The sequence below is a fragment of the Xyrauchen texanus genome, chromosome 30 (assembly GCF_025860055.1).
Source record: "Xyrauchen texanus isolate HMW12.3.18 chromosome 30, RBS_HiC_50CHRs, whole genome shotgun sequence".
NCBI lineage: Eukaryota > Metazoa > Chordata > Actinopteri > Cypriniformes > Catostomidae > Xyrauchen > Xyrauchen texanus.
This window is the reverse complement of record NC_068305.1, coordinates 29,908,229-29,926,106: the sequence shown is the minus strand read 5'-3', so window position 1 is coordinate 29,926,106 and position 17,878 is coordinate 29,908,229. Positions and strand designations below refer to the sequence as shown.

Sequence of the window (17,878 nt, the reverse complement as noted above, 5' to 3'; positions counted from 1 at the left end):
TAACCCAGAAAAATAACTAAATGTTTAGCAGAATGTAAGTGAAAAATGGAACAAAGTGATTTTTAATTATTCTGGGCTGAAAACTTTATTTTTAAATGCTGGTAACCGGTTATAAGCGGTTAATTTTGTTACAATATCCTTTTCCTGAAACCAAAGGGTTTATCACCGTACATTTTTGGAACTACACCACTTCATGTTGCCCAAAAAAATTAAACATCACTTTGATCCTGAAGGAAACTGCAGCATCACACATTTCTTTGCCTAAGTGCCCATTGTGACCTTTTTAACAAATATGTATAATTTCTACATGTACATGCACAGCTAATCCAGGAACAAAGAAAACATAATTAGAGATAAAAAGAACATTTCTCAGTTGTTTCCAAGCTTTCACTGAATTATTGTTAGAAAAGATGCATTAATACAGATTTTCCGCTGACTCAGAAGCAAATCTAAAATAAAAAACTGTTAATTAAATGCTTGTTGTGATTTTTATGCTGATAAATCCATCACACATTGAGCCAAGTGGCATATTTTGGGCTTGTTTTTCCAGACCATGTTGATTGTTTCTCTTGTGAGATCTGAAACACTGCAAATTGGTATTTCACCCACCCCTTATCACAGAGTATTGTCATTTTTAAAAGAACATTATTTGTTCTAACCGGTAACCTTATGGAAAGGAGGCTGTGGAACTTCTGAACTGGAAAGAAAAAAATCATTTTTTTGCAACAAACCGAAATAAAAACAATTTGTTGCGCAATTTGCAATTATGAGGGTGTTATGACCCATGTTTCAGTAGAGTCTCTGTTTTAAACATCAGTTGCAAAAACAAAATTTGTTAAGTTCCATTCATTTTTGTGAATCAGTTCACACTGTTAATTTAAATTAATCTATTAAAAATGTTGCTATTAAAGGGTTAGTTCACCAAATAATTATCCCATAATTTACTCACCCTCAAGCCATCAAAGGTGTATATGACAGCCAAACGCAATCAGAGTTATATTAAAAAATATCCTGGCTCTTCCAAACTTTATAATCAGAATTAATGGTACCTTAGATTTTGAAGCCCAAAAAAGCGCATACATCTATCTAAAAAGTAATCCATACGGCTCCAGGGGGTTAATAAAGGCCTTCTGAAGTGAAGCAATGTGTTTTTGTAAGCCGGAGATTATAGTTTATAAATGCATCGCTTCGGTTCAGAAGGCCTTTATTAACCCCCTGTCATATACACCTAGGATGGCTTGAGGGTGAGTAAATTATGGAATAATTTCCATTTTTGAGTGAACTAACCCTTTAAGAAACACTTGCCTCATGACTGCTTCTCAGCTTGGCATTTTTCATATCGTCACCTTCCTAAAATTATGTCCTAAGTAATTTTTTCAGGTTTTTCTGAAATTTTACCAGAGGTGGCCAACATCATGAGGAGATGATTTAGGCAAAAACATAATTTTTGTCAAAAAATGACTTCGTAATAAACAGCAACATCTACCTCTATATACATTTACTAAAACACTTTAATATCGTCACTTTCCTAAAAGAATGTCCTATGTATTGGACAATTTCTCTGTGTGAATCAGGCTAAAATAATGCCAACTAAAAACAAATGCATTTGTTGAACATAAACAAAAGGCTTAGATAATTTTGTAACCATGTTGTGTATATTGGTGGACAACATGAATATGATTAATTAGATTTTTAGTTTTACAGTAAACATTTGGAATCTACTTTCAGTCTCTGATTGAACAAAAACATAATTTAAACCTTGTCAGAGAAAATTCATATATTGATTGTTTTTTCTTTGTGTGTATGTCTGCAGTGGATGGTAATTGGTCAGACTGGTCTCCTTGGGAGGATTGCTCCCGCACCTGCGGTCAGGGTAACAAGACTAGGGTGCGGAGCTGTAGTAACCCTGCTGCACAACATGGAGGCAGAGCCTGTGAGGGCAAAGCAGTGGAGGCCATCATGTGTAGTATTAGGCCATGCCCAGGTGAGTGGTGGAACATACCTTCTCTTGCAAATGCATGAGCATAACTGTTTTTGTCAGACTGACTGCCTCCTTATTTGTCAGTGGCAGGGAACTGGGGTACCTGGTTGCCATGGAGCCCTTGCAGTGAAACATGTGGTAAAGGGATGCAGACAAGACTCCGACTGTGCAACAACCCTCCACCCTCATTTGAAGGACCATCTTGTGTAGGACCTGACACACAGACACAAGTGTGCAATGAGAGGAATTGCCCTGGTAAGCGTATATTTCAAGAGTATATTTTATTCAATGTTTTATTCTTTCCCCAATCTCAGTTTAATATAAAGATCTAATCCAATCCAAGTTTAAAAGCTAAAAAGTTGCATTGGCTTATTCCTTTTACCCCTCTTCAACAGTGGATGGAAAGTGGTCATCCTGGGTGAGCTGGGGAGCATGCAGTGTTTCTTGTGGAGGCGGTACTAGGCAAAGGACACGTCTGTGTACAAGTCCCTCACCCCAGCATGGGGGGCGTCAGTGTGAAGGAAATGACATCCAAATTGATTTCTGCAACACTGAACCCTGTCCCAGTGAGTAAACACATTCTCTATTTAACACACACATACACAGGACCGTTTTTAGGCATAGGTGAACTAGACAGTTGCCTAGGGTGCCACCTGTTGGGGGGGGGGCACCAAAGAGGAGGCCCGCCGCCATAACCCCCGCCCCCCTCCCCGACACACACACACTCATTCACACACTTCTGTAATGAAGATTACATTGAGTTGAAATAATCTCTCCATCTCTCTTCATAGTCCATGGTAACTGGGGCCCATGGAACAGCTGGGGCAGTTGTAGCAGAACCTGTAACAGTGGTCAGATGCGACGTTACAGAACATGTGACAATCCTCGACCAGCTAATGGTGGCAGAGCATGCACTGGATCAGACGCACAAATGCAGAAGTGCAACACAATCAGCTGCCCTGGTAAAGCAATCAGATACACACAATGCACATACAGTACATAGCACAAACAAATAACAACACACAACCTATGTTTTGCATGCATGAATAAGCAAACTAGTGATGATATACAGTAGCATAGAGATTATGATTGACAAGATTACTTTGAACTTGATTAGAGGATATATACTAAATTTGATTATTCTAGAGTAATTTTGTCTATAACACTTTTTGCGCTCTGTGTTTGTGTATGTAGTTGATGGAAAGTGGGCCTCATGGCAGTCATGGGGGGAATGTTCAGCATCATGTGGGGGTGGAGAACAGATACGTGTCAGACTCTGTAACAATCCATCACCTAGTAACAACGGCCGCACCTGTCCTGGAGACTCCAGCCAGTTATCAAGATGTAACGTACAGCCATGTCCAGGTGCATTTCAAACTAGCCTATAGGGTTCTCTTAGAAATTGTTATTTTCTTATGATTGAAGGGGAAGTTGTTTACACACTATATTTTAGGATGCATTGTTTAAACGTGTTCACCTTTCTCTCTTAGGTGGCCCTCAGAAAGCCAGAGGGAGTATCATCGGAAACATTAATGAAATGGGTTTCGGCATTGCAATCCTCAACGCCACCATCACCAGCAGTCCCACTGGAGGGAGAGTTATACATGCCACCATCACTAATATTCCCAGGATTCTGGGTCAGTCTTTGTTACTCATTCTATGTTTCCCAAATGAAGAAGTCACCAACACACTGTATGTTGTGTTTTAAATGCTGGTCATGCCCCCACCAGGCCAATAAATATGTTCTATGCATCATTCTTTAGGCCCTGCTATGAGGAAGTTGATCTCTATCCTGAACCCCATCTACTGGACCACAGCACAGGAAGTTGGTGAAGCCATCAATGGCTACACGCTCACAAATGGCATCTTCAGACGAGAGACTCAGGTTGAGTTTGCCACAGGTAAATGCAATTGTCTTACTTAATGTGTAGCAATGTTTGAAAGTGACTGTTTTCTTTTTTCATACTGTGTTTGTGTTGTTTGTAGGTGAGATTCTAAGAATGACCCATGTGGCACGGGGGCTGGACTCAGATGGAGCACTTCTACTAGACATTGTAGTTAATGGACACATCCTAAAACTGCCCTCCAACACAGACATCAGTCTCAAGGTAGAAGCTCTTTTACTGTTAGGAAATGTTTTACCTCAAAAATTATATACTACACAATTTAATTTTCATCTCTTAATCCCATGTAAGAAATCTATTGTAAAATCTAGTTTATTTTTTAAACTCTAGGACTACACAGAAGACTACATCCAGACTGGGGCTGGCCAGCTCTATGCTCTTTCTACACGTATGTTTAGTATAGACAAGGTGAGTGTACCTTACTCCTGGAATCACACCATTACATATGGGCCCTCCAGAGGCAAGATGCCCTATCTGGTGCAGACACTCCACGCCTCTGCAATCAACGCTCTTTACCACCCTCTAGAGGAGATGCTGGATTTCACCATCCATGCCACTATTGCTAAAGGTAAAATACACAAATAAATCAGAAAACAGTTTCATTATGCCTCCTACACACTACACGACTTTCAAAGACATTGGATCGTGTTACTATTCATATTACACAACTGTCTGTCTTGTCATATTAGTCGTAGTGTTTTCAAATTACACGAGGAATCGGCGGCATTTCACTGTTGACGAATCCCTGACAGCTCTGCCTGTACTCCAAATTACGTTTCCCAACGGAAAACACACGAGAAGTGATACGAGATACTAAAACAAATGCATGATCATATGTTATGCATTTCAGAATATGATGTGTATGTTTTTAATCGCCTAAAGGCATCATATATTTTATTGGTTACAATATGAAAAAGTACCTCATACTGAAAAATCTATCTATTTGTTTACCTGACTCTCCAAGAGAATTGGCAATTTCTCTCCAACTCTTCTCTTTCTCCACCCGGTTGTGGTACAGTTCAGATGAAACATCAAATCTGGTGCTTCTGCCAATGTTCCGCAAATTTTTCCTCCATTGCGTCGGTCCAATGTGCCTTTCTTGATATCGCAGTCTGTTGCAGGTACATCAGGACTCACACTGAAACTTCCCATGCCCCGTTTCTTGCTCTCTCATTGGCTATAGGTCAACACTGTAGTTGTATTCAGTCAAAACACATTTCACATTGTGCGATTTAGAATTGCCGACTGGTCCAGATATTTAACATTCTAAATATCTAGCTGACATCGGCGACGCGTCGGCGATTCTCTCAGATCGTGTCTTTGATAATTCATACATTGCTATCATTGCACACGGGAGCGAGCTCTGATTTGCCTACGATTTCGGGCTTTTGTTGGCGATCACCACAAAACTGTCGGTGAGTAAAAATCAGGCTTAAAATCGTGTAGTGTAAACTTGGCATTAGGGATGCATGATATATTGGTGACCATACTGATATTGGCTAATATTAATTATTTTAATGACTTTTTACTCTTTTTTTTTTTTTTTTTTTTTTTTGTTATTGGTCCGATTAGGCCAGTATTAAAAGTGGTTATCCATCCAAGTGGACAGTAAATTGTAATGCTTTGATACCCGATTTCACTTAAAGCACATAAAACAATTTAGTGATAGGCTACATAAAAACGGACAAAACAGTTTAGATTTATTATAGTGGCAGTAATATTGGTTACCACTTACAGCATCAAAGTAATTTGTGGCCGTTGGTATTAACACCAAATTTCTGTTGGCAAATTATGTTGTCATAGTTCAATTCCATTCAAACTGTTAAATGTAAAATTTTGTTGAGCTTCAAATTGTTTCCCCTCTCTGATTTAAATACACTTTACTCTTCAGGAGAGCGCAGTTATCAATGTCCCAAGGGTTTTCAGCTGGACTCCATGGGCCCATACTGTGCAGGTACAGACAGGAAGTATTTAGGGTTTATTTATTTAACATTTATGAAAATATAGTTTTTTCACTGAAGGAAAAACATTTGTTCTTGTCTTCCTTTCCGGATGAAGATGAGAATGAGTGTGAGGAGGGAAATCCTTGTTCACATGCCTGCCACAATTCTATAGGCACATATTACTGTTCCTGTCCCAGAGGACTCACCATCTCAGCCGACGGCAGAACATGTCAAGGTACGAGACACCCTCAACTCACATATAAAAGAAAGCAGGACTGGTCTGTTATTTCTCTAAATTAGAATAACATTCAAGGCTGTGAAACTGCTTCTATTGTTTACCCTAGATATTGATGAGTGTTCTTTGGGTGGGCACACTTGTCACAATGGACAAGATTGCGAGAACACCATTGGCTCATATCACTGTGTGACGCGCTGTGGGCGGGGCTTTAGGAGGACAGCAGATGGGCTGAGCTGTGCAGGTTCACAATTTTTCCCAATTGCATGTTTATGTATATACTGTTGAAGTATGTATATTTTTTTTATGGCTGCAATACCATTTTATATTATTATATTTTATGTTAATTACCAATAGGTCTGCCCTCTGGCAATTCATCAATGCCTGCATTCTATCATACATTTTAATAGCTTGTTGTGATATCTTTTACAGATGTGAATGAGTGTCAAGAATCTAACCCCTGCCATCAGCACTGTCTAAACACCATTGGCAGCTTTCGCTGTGCTTGTGAACCGGGGTACCAACTCAGGAATCGGCGCTGTATTGGTACGTTACAGATGACATATAGCTTAGAAAAGGGGTCAGTAACACAAAAGACTCTGCACTAAAAGCTTTTCTTTTTCTCCTTAGACATAAACGAATGCAAACAGAGAGTGTGTCGCTCAGATCAGCAGTGTAAAAACACACGTGGTGGATACACTTGCATTGACCTCTGCCCTACTGGCATGACCAAAGGAGGCAATGGCACTTGCATAGGTTTGTGTTTGACCACACTTCAGAGTTTACTCCTATCTTGTTAAGTTGCTTATATTTTGTGTATAAAGTGCTCTTAGAGCGTTTTGTTGCATGATGCCTAACATTTAATACAGGTGAAGTGTTGAACCTTTGTGCTTCTAGTGCAGACATGGGCAACATAAGGCCGGATCAGGCCCTCCACATGGTTTAATGTGGCCCGCGGCTCATTTATCGCAAAAGCGTTTTTTTTCAAGCGTCTCCACAAGCATTGAACATGCAGAGGGTTGCCAGATAAGAGATGTAACACCCCCGATTTATGCTTGCACAAATTGGAAATATTCTGCCTAATATTATACTTATTTTGTGCAATCTGGCAACCATGCATGCAAGTGCGCTATTTCTATATCTTGCTTTCCCCTTTGAAGAGACTTAGCGATATGTAGTGCAATATTCTGCTAAAGGAAAAGTGTTATACGCCTACTCTCCATTCGTGTCCATAATTGAGGCTCATTGTGATGTTTGGTGCTACTTTGTAGGTAAACCTTCTCAGTGATTAAATTAAATATAAAAGTAGATCTCGGCATCATTGACATGCGAGCAAAAGCAAGCCAGAGACGAATATGTATATGCATTTTTTATTTGTGCAATTTAGAAATGTTGAAGTCCCTTCACACCTGTATGTTAATCTAACTCTTGCAGTAATCATTTATCATAGTCATGCAGCCGGTGTTATTCAGTTGTGTGCTGAAAGTCAAACCATCGAGGAGACCCTCATCATGACACTTTTAGCATGTAAATGGGTAATGATTTAGAAAAAAATAAGTAAACTCGCCCGCTTTGCGACAAACATTAAAAGTTCTATAAATTTCTAATTTTTTATTTATTAAAACAGACCCCTGATGTAGAGATTGTTAAATTGATTAATAAATGAACAGGGAAGTAGAGATGGTAAAATAAATTAATAAGCTCAGCCTTTATTCCGTTTTTTAATGCCTGATAGAAAAGTATCTACCTTTTGTAGAGCAATATAATATTTTAGGTAATTGCAGAATAGTCTCACTAGTCACAGATACACTACAGAAAATTGAGTAAACAACTTTTTCTGGGCTTAAAAGATACAAAAAAACAAATCAATGCAGAACATTGTATCTCAAAAGGAATACAATGTGGCCCCCTATGCACTACTTATAGCCTGATGTGGCCCCTTTACCAAAATAGTTGCCCACCCCTGCTCTAGTGGCACCAAACTGCATTGTCTAAATAATGATTGTTTCCAAACAAACGAAAGCCCACAGAGGCTGTTCATTGTTGGTGCCACTATTGTTTCAGAAATAACATATTTCTCCTTTTAATATATTTTATTAATAATTTTGTAAAGGATATTAAATAATTAGTGTCTTTAGATTAATGAAAGAATAATGATTTGGATTCTGTTTGCAGACATCGATGAGTGCCATGATGGCACTCACCAGTGCAGGTATAATCAGATCTGTGAAAACACCAGAGGGAGCTACCACTGCACCTGCCCCAGGGGGTACCGCTTTCAGGGTGTGGGCCGTCCCTGCCTTGGTATGTAGCAAGTCCCCCACACCTAACTTAAACAACCTAACATCCTGGGCTGCTGCCTGCTGGCAAATAGAAACCTGCATCTGCATCAAACCTTCAACTTTTCCTTCATTCTTTCATTGCTGTTTATTTCTGTCACTTTTTGTAACTTCAACAACCAACTCACACTGCACAAAATATTTTTTTAATCAGTATTTTGTCTTATATCTAAACAGGATGAATTAACTTTTTTTTATTTTAATTAAAATTTTGTAACCCTATTGTCAGTTCTGTAATTATTATTTAAACTGAGCATATGTTCGGTGTAAGTGGTTGATAAGAGTGGCAGGTGATTTTGTACTGGTAGGTAGGTCCACTCTCACAGCAATGCCAGCACGACTGTCATGGCTCTGTCCTCCCACTTTATCTATCACTTTTGATCTTTTACCTTTTGCTTTAGATCCCCATGAAGTGCTGTACTTTGCAGTTATATTTCTTGAATATCCTCAAGTGGACATTCAAGTTTTTCTTTGGTCTTTCTCAGTTGTGCTTTTCTTCCCTCAGAGTTTCAGGACTAAGAATGTATTCACTTATATACTGAATTGCATTAATTACTATAGAAACAATACTCCTTATTAAAAATTACTGAATTCAATTAGCATTTTTGCATGTAACACATGCTGGTATTGAGGGATTGATACTCATCCCTAGTGTTTTTTCTCATCCCCCTCCCCTTTTTTCTACTTCACTTTTGCTTTCCTCTGTCTTTGATCTGCTCATATTCATCCCATCTTTACTTCCATTCCCTGTCCCTTTACTTTCCTTCTGTCCATTATATTTTCTTCTTGCTTTTCCCCATTTCTCCTTCTCTGTTTTGGGCTTGCTTTGAGAGCAGACATAAACGAGTGTGAGCTGATACCTGTGCCCTGTGCCTATCGGTGTGTGAACAGTCCTGGCAGCTACAAGTGCCTCTGTCCACCGGGGCTCCACCTGCTGGGCGATGGCAAGTCCTGTGCTGGACTAGAGCGCTTGCCCAGCTATGAGAGTTACTCATACGGGTACAGAACCTCCCAGTCCTCTTCTGATCGGAGCTCCTACCAGCAGCACTACCATAGCCTGGCCTCCCAGAGTTACCACTCATATACCCCCATCGGGGGACACTATGAAGCCAACAGACCATCCAATGCCCCTTCACGCAGTCGTAGAGACACTAATACCTGCCCTCCTGGTTTTATGATACAAAAGGGCCGGTGTTTAGGTAACTACAAGAGTAAATGTTGAACTCTAGTGGAGCTTGGGTTGTCAAATGGTTGTCAATTTCATATACCGGGTCAGAAGATATGACACTGCATTTTATTCTTTACCTTTCTCTTAATAGATTGTAAACTGCTGCTACTATGCTCAATGATCTCCTAAAACATTAAAAGGAAGCAATACTGTATGTGTTATATTGCAATATTATGTGAATGACATTAGGGTCATGCATAAATGTAAACAAAATTAAATACTAATTAAAAAATATAATAACTTGTCTATATCGGACACATTTCAGTGGCTTGATGCTGTCTTCAGTACACTGGATGCGTTAAAGGGAACATTCAGACCAGTCAGCTGTGAGCTTGAATAGATATTTTCAATGAAAATCCACTTTTATAAACTTTTACTTATTATAGAACTTTTATTATAATGTTATTTTTGCTAAAATTGCACATACATGTGGTTAGAAACAAAATATAATTTAAATTAGTAGATCAGAGACCAGAAACATCATGAGCTGGCTTTGATGTAATGGTCAGTAGAATATATATATATATATATAAAATGACACATGATATTTGGTAAGTAAAATAATTTTATTTAAGATGGATGGGTTAATAAAGTGACTGGAGTAGCTCTGCAGCGCATCAGAAATAGAACAGGGCATCCGTCAACTGAATTGCGATGCAGCATATGCATTCAGTGCAGACTGCATCAGTAATTGTAATGGGAGTGATTTACTTTAGATGGAATGCAATGCTCAGGGTGTAAGAATAATAATCACGTTAATCACTTAAAAATTATGTCAGAAAGATTAAACCATCATTTCTAAATGGAGGAGACTGACAGCATAAAAGGGTTGAACAGAAAGTGAGGGACAAAAACAAATTCTGCTTTTTTTCAGTCTATAAAACTAATGAACCTGTAACAGTGATAACTGGGAATGTCCAAATTGACTGGTTTCCAAAGAATGAGTAATTAATAAATAAATGTTTCTTTCTTGTGTTTGTAGACATTAATGAATGTGAACACAGGGATACTTGTCAACATGAGTGTATGAACACACCAGGCAGCCATAGGTGTTTGTGCCCTAATGGCTATCATCTTATGACCAACGGCAAAACTTGCCAAGGTAAGAGAAATTAGAGATGAGTACTCACAATATGTGTGCTTAGTTCAAAAGAGCAAGCTAGCAGATTAAAATGTGCTATTACAAAGTAGGCTTAAACATTTGCATTTCTCACATTTGGCATGGTCTTTATATGGACAGACATAAATGAATGCGTGGAACAGAATATTCAGTGTGGTGCAAACAGAATGTGTTTCAACATGAGAGGGAGTTACCAGTGCATCGACACACCTTGCCCGCCAGATTACCAGAGAGATCCAGCCACAGGGTGAGACAGCCACTTTTTTCTTACCATTACCTACTTTTATTTAAAGGCATAGTTCACCCAAATATGTAAATTCTGTCATCAGTTACGCACCCTCAGTCACCACTCACTTTCATTCTGTTTCCAAAAAAACAAAAAAAGCCCAATATCTTCTTTTGTTTAGAACAGAAAAAGGTAAGTCATATGGGTTTGGAACAATGTTTGGGACGGGTTTGAATTAACTTTAATTCTCTGGTTATAACATTTGTTCTGTTTTCTCTCAGTTTCTGCCATAAGAATTGTCAACCCAATGATCTGGAGTGTTCCTTGAGCCCCTATGCACTGGAGTACAAACTGCTGTCCCTGCCCTTTGGCATTGCTGCAAATCAGGACCTGATCCGGCTGGTTGCCTACACTCAGGATGGAGTCGTCCACCCCCGCACCTCCTTCTTAGTTGTGGATGAGGACACAAGTCTGCCCTTCGCCCTGAGAGACGAAAACCTCAAAGGTGTTCTGTTCACAACCAGACCACTGCGTGAACCACATACGTACCGTATGAAGGTGCGAGCCCTCTCTTATAGTGCTGACGGAGTGATAGAGTACCAGACCACCTTCATCGTCTACATCGCTGTCTCAGCCTATCCCTACTGAGAGCACTTTACTACGTCCAGACCACAAAAAGAGAGCATGGTGCAGTTTTTGTACATGCATGACTGAAAAGTGTATGTGTTAGTATGAGAGTGTGAATGTATGTGTGTTGTAGTTGCAGATCCGCCACTTGAAGAGATTCACACAGGTCATGAACAGTTCAGGATGAACTGTCCCTTTAAAATTTAAGACCGCTGACTGGGATAGCAGTTCAGCCAGTTCTAGGCATGGGTAAGAATCCTTTGTCAGAATGTAGAACAGACCAACTTTACAAGACTATGGGTGGTAAATACATGTGCATATGTCTACCTATTAACTTATTGGGAATTGCTTGAATATATGAAAGAAACTCAATTCCCTCCATCTGATTGGTTGCTGTCTATAAAATGAGATGGGAAAATGGTTTTATTGGTTGAAATTTGTGATTACCAACATGAGGAAAAAAGGTTTGGTGTTGAGACATATACATTATGTAGTAAAAGTGAAAATAACACCCATCTCAGGTAAGCACTACCTTTACTCTGGAAGAGAATATTGTCCAGCAATAATTATGCAAAGATCATTATAGCAATATCTCATTATTACTACAGGTTCATACACATTTGGTGTATTTTGTGTAACATGAAGTCAGTAATCAAGTTGTATTCTATTTTCATTATATGTATATAAGTTTTTTTTATTGTTTTATTCCTTTTTTTAAAAAGCAATAAAAATGTACAATTAATTCATTTTAGATTCACTTGTACTTTAGGGCAGAGAATCATACTGGATTTTTACATTTAATACTGCACACCTATATAAATAGCAGCACTTTCCTCAATAAGCCACAAATTGTGTGAGGTGGGAAATGATGTGAAATTTACTATTTAGAGTTAGGGTTTGTTCAGATACCTAACCTTAAGCAATAGTGATGATTGCCTTTGCAATACCTGTAATAACTTTATTCTTAACGATTTCACACAAACCAGAAAAAATGCACCAGTATGTCTGTGAAACTATATATTCACAGTATTATGAATAAATTGTGTTTACCACTTCTGTGTGGGAGAATTTCCAGGTAGTAGCCTGCCTAGCTCACACACGAAAAACTAGAATCAGGGCGCCCACTCCGACAAGGTTAATTGACCCACAGTCCCACACGGAGATATGATATCATTGACGTGACTTGCAAATGAGCGATAGATTTATTTTGTGCGGGCGCCCCGGCAAGATGTCGCCTATACCTAAATCCGCTAGTGATCACCGGCCTGCCCAACAAGCTATCAGAAATGGTGTAATCAAATTCAGTTGATTCACGTTATTCATTCTGTTGACTTGTAATTTTAAGGAAAAATATGATCGCGGAAGTTTTTGATCATGCTGATTTGTCCGCAGTGAAGATAAGCTTCAAAACGTGTATCGAGTACACAGTGCAATTTCTCATGGACTCAGGATCAATAAAAACGTAGCCCCCACTTTGCGTGTCAGAATGTTTGAAACCATGTGCTACACGCTATCATATAGGCCTATTTTGCTATTTAAACAGCATAAAATAATTAGAGCACAATTTACTTGCTCAAAAAACTCTGATATTATTATTATTATATTGCATTTATTGCCACACTTTAATATGTGAATTATTAAATCAGAAAATGAACACATTTAACGTTGTCCGGCTTTTATTTGCTTAATGGATAAAACAACAGAGCGACGCGCTCGGTTATTGGGGGGTTAATGAATTTCAAAAATCTGGGCAAAATTATTTATTGAGGAATTCTGAATGAAATGACTGTCTGTCATGTAAACACGGAAATACAAATAAAAAAAACCACTGAACTCAGGTGTCATCATAAATAATCGTGATCTCAATATTGATCAAAATAATCTGATTATGATTTTTGACATAATCGAGCAGCCCTAATCTACATTACTTCTGCCTGGCTTCAAATGTATGCTTCCTCACCTATGGAAATGAACAACTTCACTATTTCACTTTTACCAATTTTTACCTTTTCAGGTAAATGGGTGATTCTGTAACTATCTTGACCTGATGTCCTGAACTATAGGCACCGACCCCAATATAATACAGCAAACTGAAATTAGGAAAAAGCTTGTATTTGCTCCATAGGCTATAGCTACATTAGTAAAATATGCCATCTGGTGGAAAGTATTACAATTTTATATTTTGATGACAGGGCTCTGGAATGAAAGCATAATATCATAGAATTCTTGATTTTATGCTTTAATGGCACTGGGATCAAATATTGTAATTTAAATAGATTTGTCCTTGAAGTCCTGAGAGTAACTATTTTATGTACACAGTGTATTATAGGATAAAGGTTGAAATATAAACATTCCCCCAAAAATACACGCCTTTAGCTAAATTTATGCAGTTGGCATTAACACAGCAAAAATGATTGAACAAATTAAATGATAAAGATAAAAATGTCCCGAAGGTCACACAAGGGTTAAAACTTCAAGATACAGTATTTATGCTAACCGAAATAAAATAATTAATACACGCTAACAAATATGTTTGCTTGATATCAATCACAGACCATGAAGTGGCTAATTTATCAACTGAATGTACTGTTATTTTCCTCCCTGATGCTGCCCATTTAACTGGATGTACATCTGAACTTTGTAGTCATTTACCTTGACCGGTATAACTAATACAATCTTTAACTTGACCCTGTAATGATGAAACATTAAGATTTTTTTTTTTTTTTTTTTAAGTTTCAAAGCCTGAATGTCACTAAATTGTTGGAATGACCTAAATTCAATATTTCATATTTACAGATTATGCAGTGTATACCAGACCACAGAACCCTAAACCCTAAAAACAATTAAATAATTCACAGTTTTAACAGAGGAATTAATGTAAGTGCTTTTATAAAATGATAAGCTTTACATTTCTGCCTTTAACTTCTTAACATTCTGCCTCTTTTTGTGCATGAGCTTGAAAACGACATACCCAAAGTAAAACTCTTCCAGTTCTTGAATCCTTAGGTCTACAAACACAAACTTTGGCTCATTTGAAAGTAGACACTTAGACATTTGTTATTCAAGAGTAAAAATGTATTATTGTAGTATAAAAAAGTTTGTTGGAGCAATTCATATGTTTTGAATGGTGACCACAAATATTATTTATAAATACATTTATTAAAAAGGCCACTAGGAGGCGCCAATAGACCACTTGTAGTAACTCAGTTACTATGGAAGTGGTTCAAAACACACTATTTGTTTATATTTCAGTGTAACAATTACCACACAAACCAAAATATACATGAAAATATAATTTGTATTATTATTTAGCAATATATTATAATGCATTACATATATATTTATGCATTTTATAAACGATGTGCAAAGAACATTGCAATTTGAAATGTTGCAATGGATAAACATTTACATACAATAAAGATGCTTCTGTTAATTTTTTTCTCCCATAAAAATGCTAATTGAATTTTTCAGAGTTTTTTGTCTGCCGTTCACCCAGGGTCTTTAGCCACTGTCTCAAGCCAGGGAGCCTCGCTTTCCCCAGCTTTGATCCCCGTAAGCGAAGCCTGGAGCACACCTGCTCCCAATGCAAATTGAACGAAAAGATGACTAAGTCAATGCATTTGGGGCAGGTGTGCTCCACGGTCTAACTCACTGTGAGTGATCATCTCAGCTTGAATGACATGAAAGAGCCCCCTGTTATAATCAATAACTTCCATTTTCAAGGAAATGATCATTACTTTTATTCTATATCTAACAACACTATTATTATATAGCCTACTCTAAATAATGATGCAGATCATTAGTTTGAATGTAAGAAATAAGTTCAAATGTACTAAAATGTTGGTTCAATATGCTGATTATATCTTATTCACAGCTCCCCCCAGGTTGAAAACCGCTTCTATAACTCTTCAGTGTAAATGAGTAAGACTTACAGACACGCCCTAATATTAATGTCTTCACCTTAAAAATATAAAGCCTTTGAACACCCTGTAAGAGCTGAAAGATACGTGGAATTCAATGTATTGTTGTGTTAATTATTAACAGTCGGTTAATGTCATGCTAAGGTAATTTGTCAGTGTTTTGTATGTTTTGTTATTTTCACTCCCTCATCTATCTTTGCTAGATTGTTGTTTGGTGTGAAGTAACTAACTTCACTCTCTCTGCCTAGTTGGTCCTGTCTCGTGTATCTGTTTGTTGCCCGCGTGTCAGTGTGTGGTTGCCTTCCAGTTTGCTGCATGTCAGCTGGGTTTCCATGGATGATAGCTTGTCTTTGCCCGCGTGTCGGGAGTTTGCCCTACCCTGCTGGATGTTGTTCTGCACCTCACTAAGCTTCAATGGTGGATTTCATAAATCTATTCCTGACTTCCACAATGAACACACTCATTCTACAAATACATTCTTCACGGACTGCCCTGGGCTCGGCCACAGCACGTGCGCTTCTTTGTCATCTCTCCCTGCTGGATCCTTGACATCCACAGTGACTGCTCACATTTATTGTAAATAAATCCTTTGAACTGTTTCTCTGCATTTTGGGTCTGTTTGTCTCGCTATCACTCGTTACAGTTAAATTCATAGCAGGAGTCACTAAGTATGTGATGTCATGATGGTGTGGACAGCAGATGTTTAAAATGGGTGGTTCATACTTCTAAAGACTTTTCATCTCCTTCTGTCACATTTGCATACAAACACTTTTGCCTCCCCAAAAGCACCATACCTAAAGGTCCGCCATTTTATCTACGACGCACATGTTTACATGTTTGTAAGGGTATATAAGGAAGCTACATCTTAAGTCTGAGACATCTTGTGTCTTAAATTAACATGAGTAATAATTTATGTAAACTCTTTCATTGATACATAGTGCAACTCATGATGAGAGTGCATTTTAGCAGTAGAACAGAGTATGAAGGACCCTCCTTTGAAATCATATTATTTGGAATTTGAAGTCGGTTAATTCAGTGGGAACTTTCAGAGTGGGCTTATCTGATACCTACTCATCAGTTGATCATGAGTTGTAGAGAAAATCTGACTAAGATGTCTGACTAAGAAAATTTACAGCCTTGCGAGATAGGGAGTGGAGCATGGCCTGGCAAAAGCAGGGCATGGAGCATGAGACCAGGGTGGAGCCAGTGGAAGGTGGAGCCATGAGAGGCTCGAGGGGCGAAGCCATAGAAGGTGGAGCTGTGAGAGGCTCGAGGGGAAAAACTGTGGGGGCTTGAAGGGCCAGGTTGGAGCCGGAGACTCGGAGGACCAAGGCAGGTCACATGATGTGGCAGATGTGGTAACATGGCAAGGCAGGGCCACTTGACGTGGACGATGTGGTAACATGGCATAACGAGGCCACTGAGGCTTGCAACATTGGCTCTGGGATGGACGAGGCTTGCAACGCTAGCTTGTTGGCTGTGGCAGGCGTGGGTGTTGGCTCGTTGGCCATGGCAGGCTTGGGTGCTGGCTCGTAGGCCGTGGCAGGCGTGGGCTCGTAGGCCATGGTAGGCATAGGCACTAGCTCGTAGGCTGTGGCAGGCGTGCGCGCTGGCTCGTAGGCCGTGGCAGGTGTGGGCGCTGGCTCGTATGCCATGGCAGGTGTGGGCATTGGCTTGTGCAGCAGAGGCAGGTTTGGGCCTCGACCATGGAGCAGAGGCGGGCATGTGACATGGCATGGAGCAGACTGAGGCTGCCCTTTTACATGGCATGGTGAGATTGAGGCTTGGCTGTGACAGGGCATGGGGCAGACTGAGACGTGGCTGTGACATGGCATGGAGCAGAATCAGGCATGGCTTTGACATGGCATGGAGAAGACTGAGGCATGGTTGTGACATGGCATGGTATAGACTCATGCGTGGCTGTGATATGGCATGGAGCAGGCCGAGGTGTGGCTGTGACATGGCATGGAGCAGGCCAAGGCATGGCTGTGACATGGCATGGAGTAGATTCAGGGTCCGGGGCAGAAGGTGGTGCATGACGCGGGACCCTGGCTTGGCGGCCATGACGTGGTACGCTGGCTCGGCAACCATGACGTGGGACGCTGGCTCGGCCACCATGACGGGGAACTCTGGCTCGGCCGCCAAGTCTGTGGATGGCTGTGACATGGCAGTCACTGGAGGAGTGCATAGTTCCTCCTCAGCCACTCCTACAGTGAAAGATAACTGCTCAATTGTAGGGCTAAATCAATGAACTGAGCCAGACTGAGGGTAATTCAACCGGCAGGCATCAGGGAGGTGATCTGCTCATTCAGCCCAAAACGGAAAAAGTCCTTGAGGACAATATCATTAAAGTCC

General features: G+C 39.5%; 1 protein-coding gene across 1 annotated transcript in view; it reads left to right on the top strand.

Moving 5' to 3' along the window:
• hmcn1 (hemicentin 1) overlaps positions 1–13,249 on the top strand; it is a 123,876-nt gene extending 110,627 nt beyond the window's left edge. Inside the window, exons 89-107 of the mRNA XM_052098916.1 lie at positions 1,814–1,984; positions 2,066–2,236; positions 2,377–2,547; positions 2,773–2,943; positions 3,176–3,346; positions 3,472–3,618; positions 3,745–3,882; positions 3,968–4,089; positions 4,216–4,453; positions 5,777–5,839; positions 5,944–6,063; positions 6,173–6,307; positions 6,496–6,609; positions 6,694–6,819; positions 8,239–8,367; positions 9,239–9,601; positions 10,613–10,732; positions 10,871–10,997; positions 11,258–13,249. Coding sequence (XP_051954876.1) covers positions 1,814–1,984; positions 2,066–2,236; positions 2,377–2,547; positions 2,773–2,943; positions 3,176–3,346; positions 3,472–3,618; positions 3,745–3,882; positions 3,968–4,089; positions 4,216–4,453; positions 5,777–5,839; positions 5,944–6,063; positions 6,173–6,307; positions 6,496–6,609; positions 6,694–6,819; positions 8,239–8,367; positions 9,239–9,601; positions 10,613–10,732; positions 10,871–10,997; positions 11,258–11,624 — 3,164 coding nt within the window. The 3' untranslated portion in view covers positions 11,625–13,249. The remainder of the gene's footprint in view (positions 1–1,813; positions 1,985–2,065; positions 2,237–2,376; positions 2,548–2,772; positions 2,944–3,175; positions 3,347–3,471; positions 3,619–3,744; positions 3,883–3,967; positions 4,090–4,215; positions 4,454–5,776; positions 5,840–5,943; positions 6,064–6,172; positions 6,308–6,495; positions 6,610–6,693; positions 6,820–8,238; positions 8,368–9,238; positions 9,602–10,612; positions 10,733–10,870; positions 10,998–11,257) is intronic.
• Positions 13,250–17,878: the final 4,629 nt, after the last annotated feature.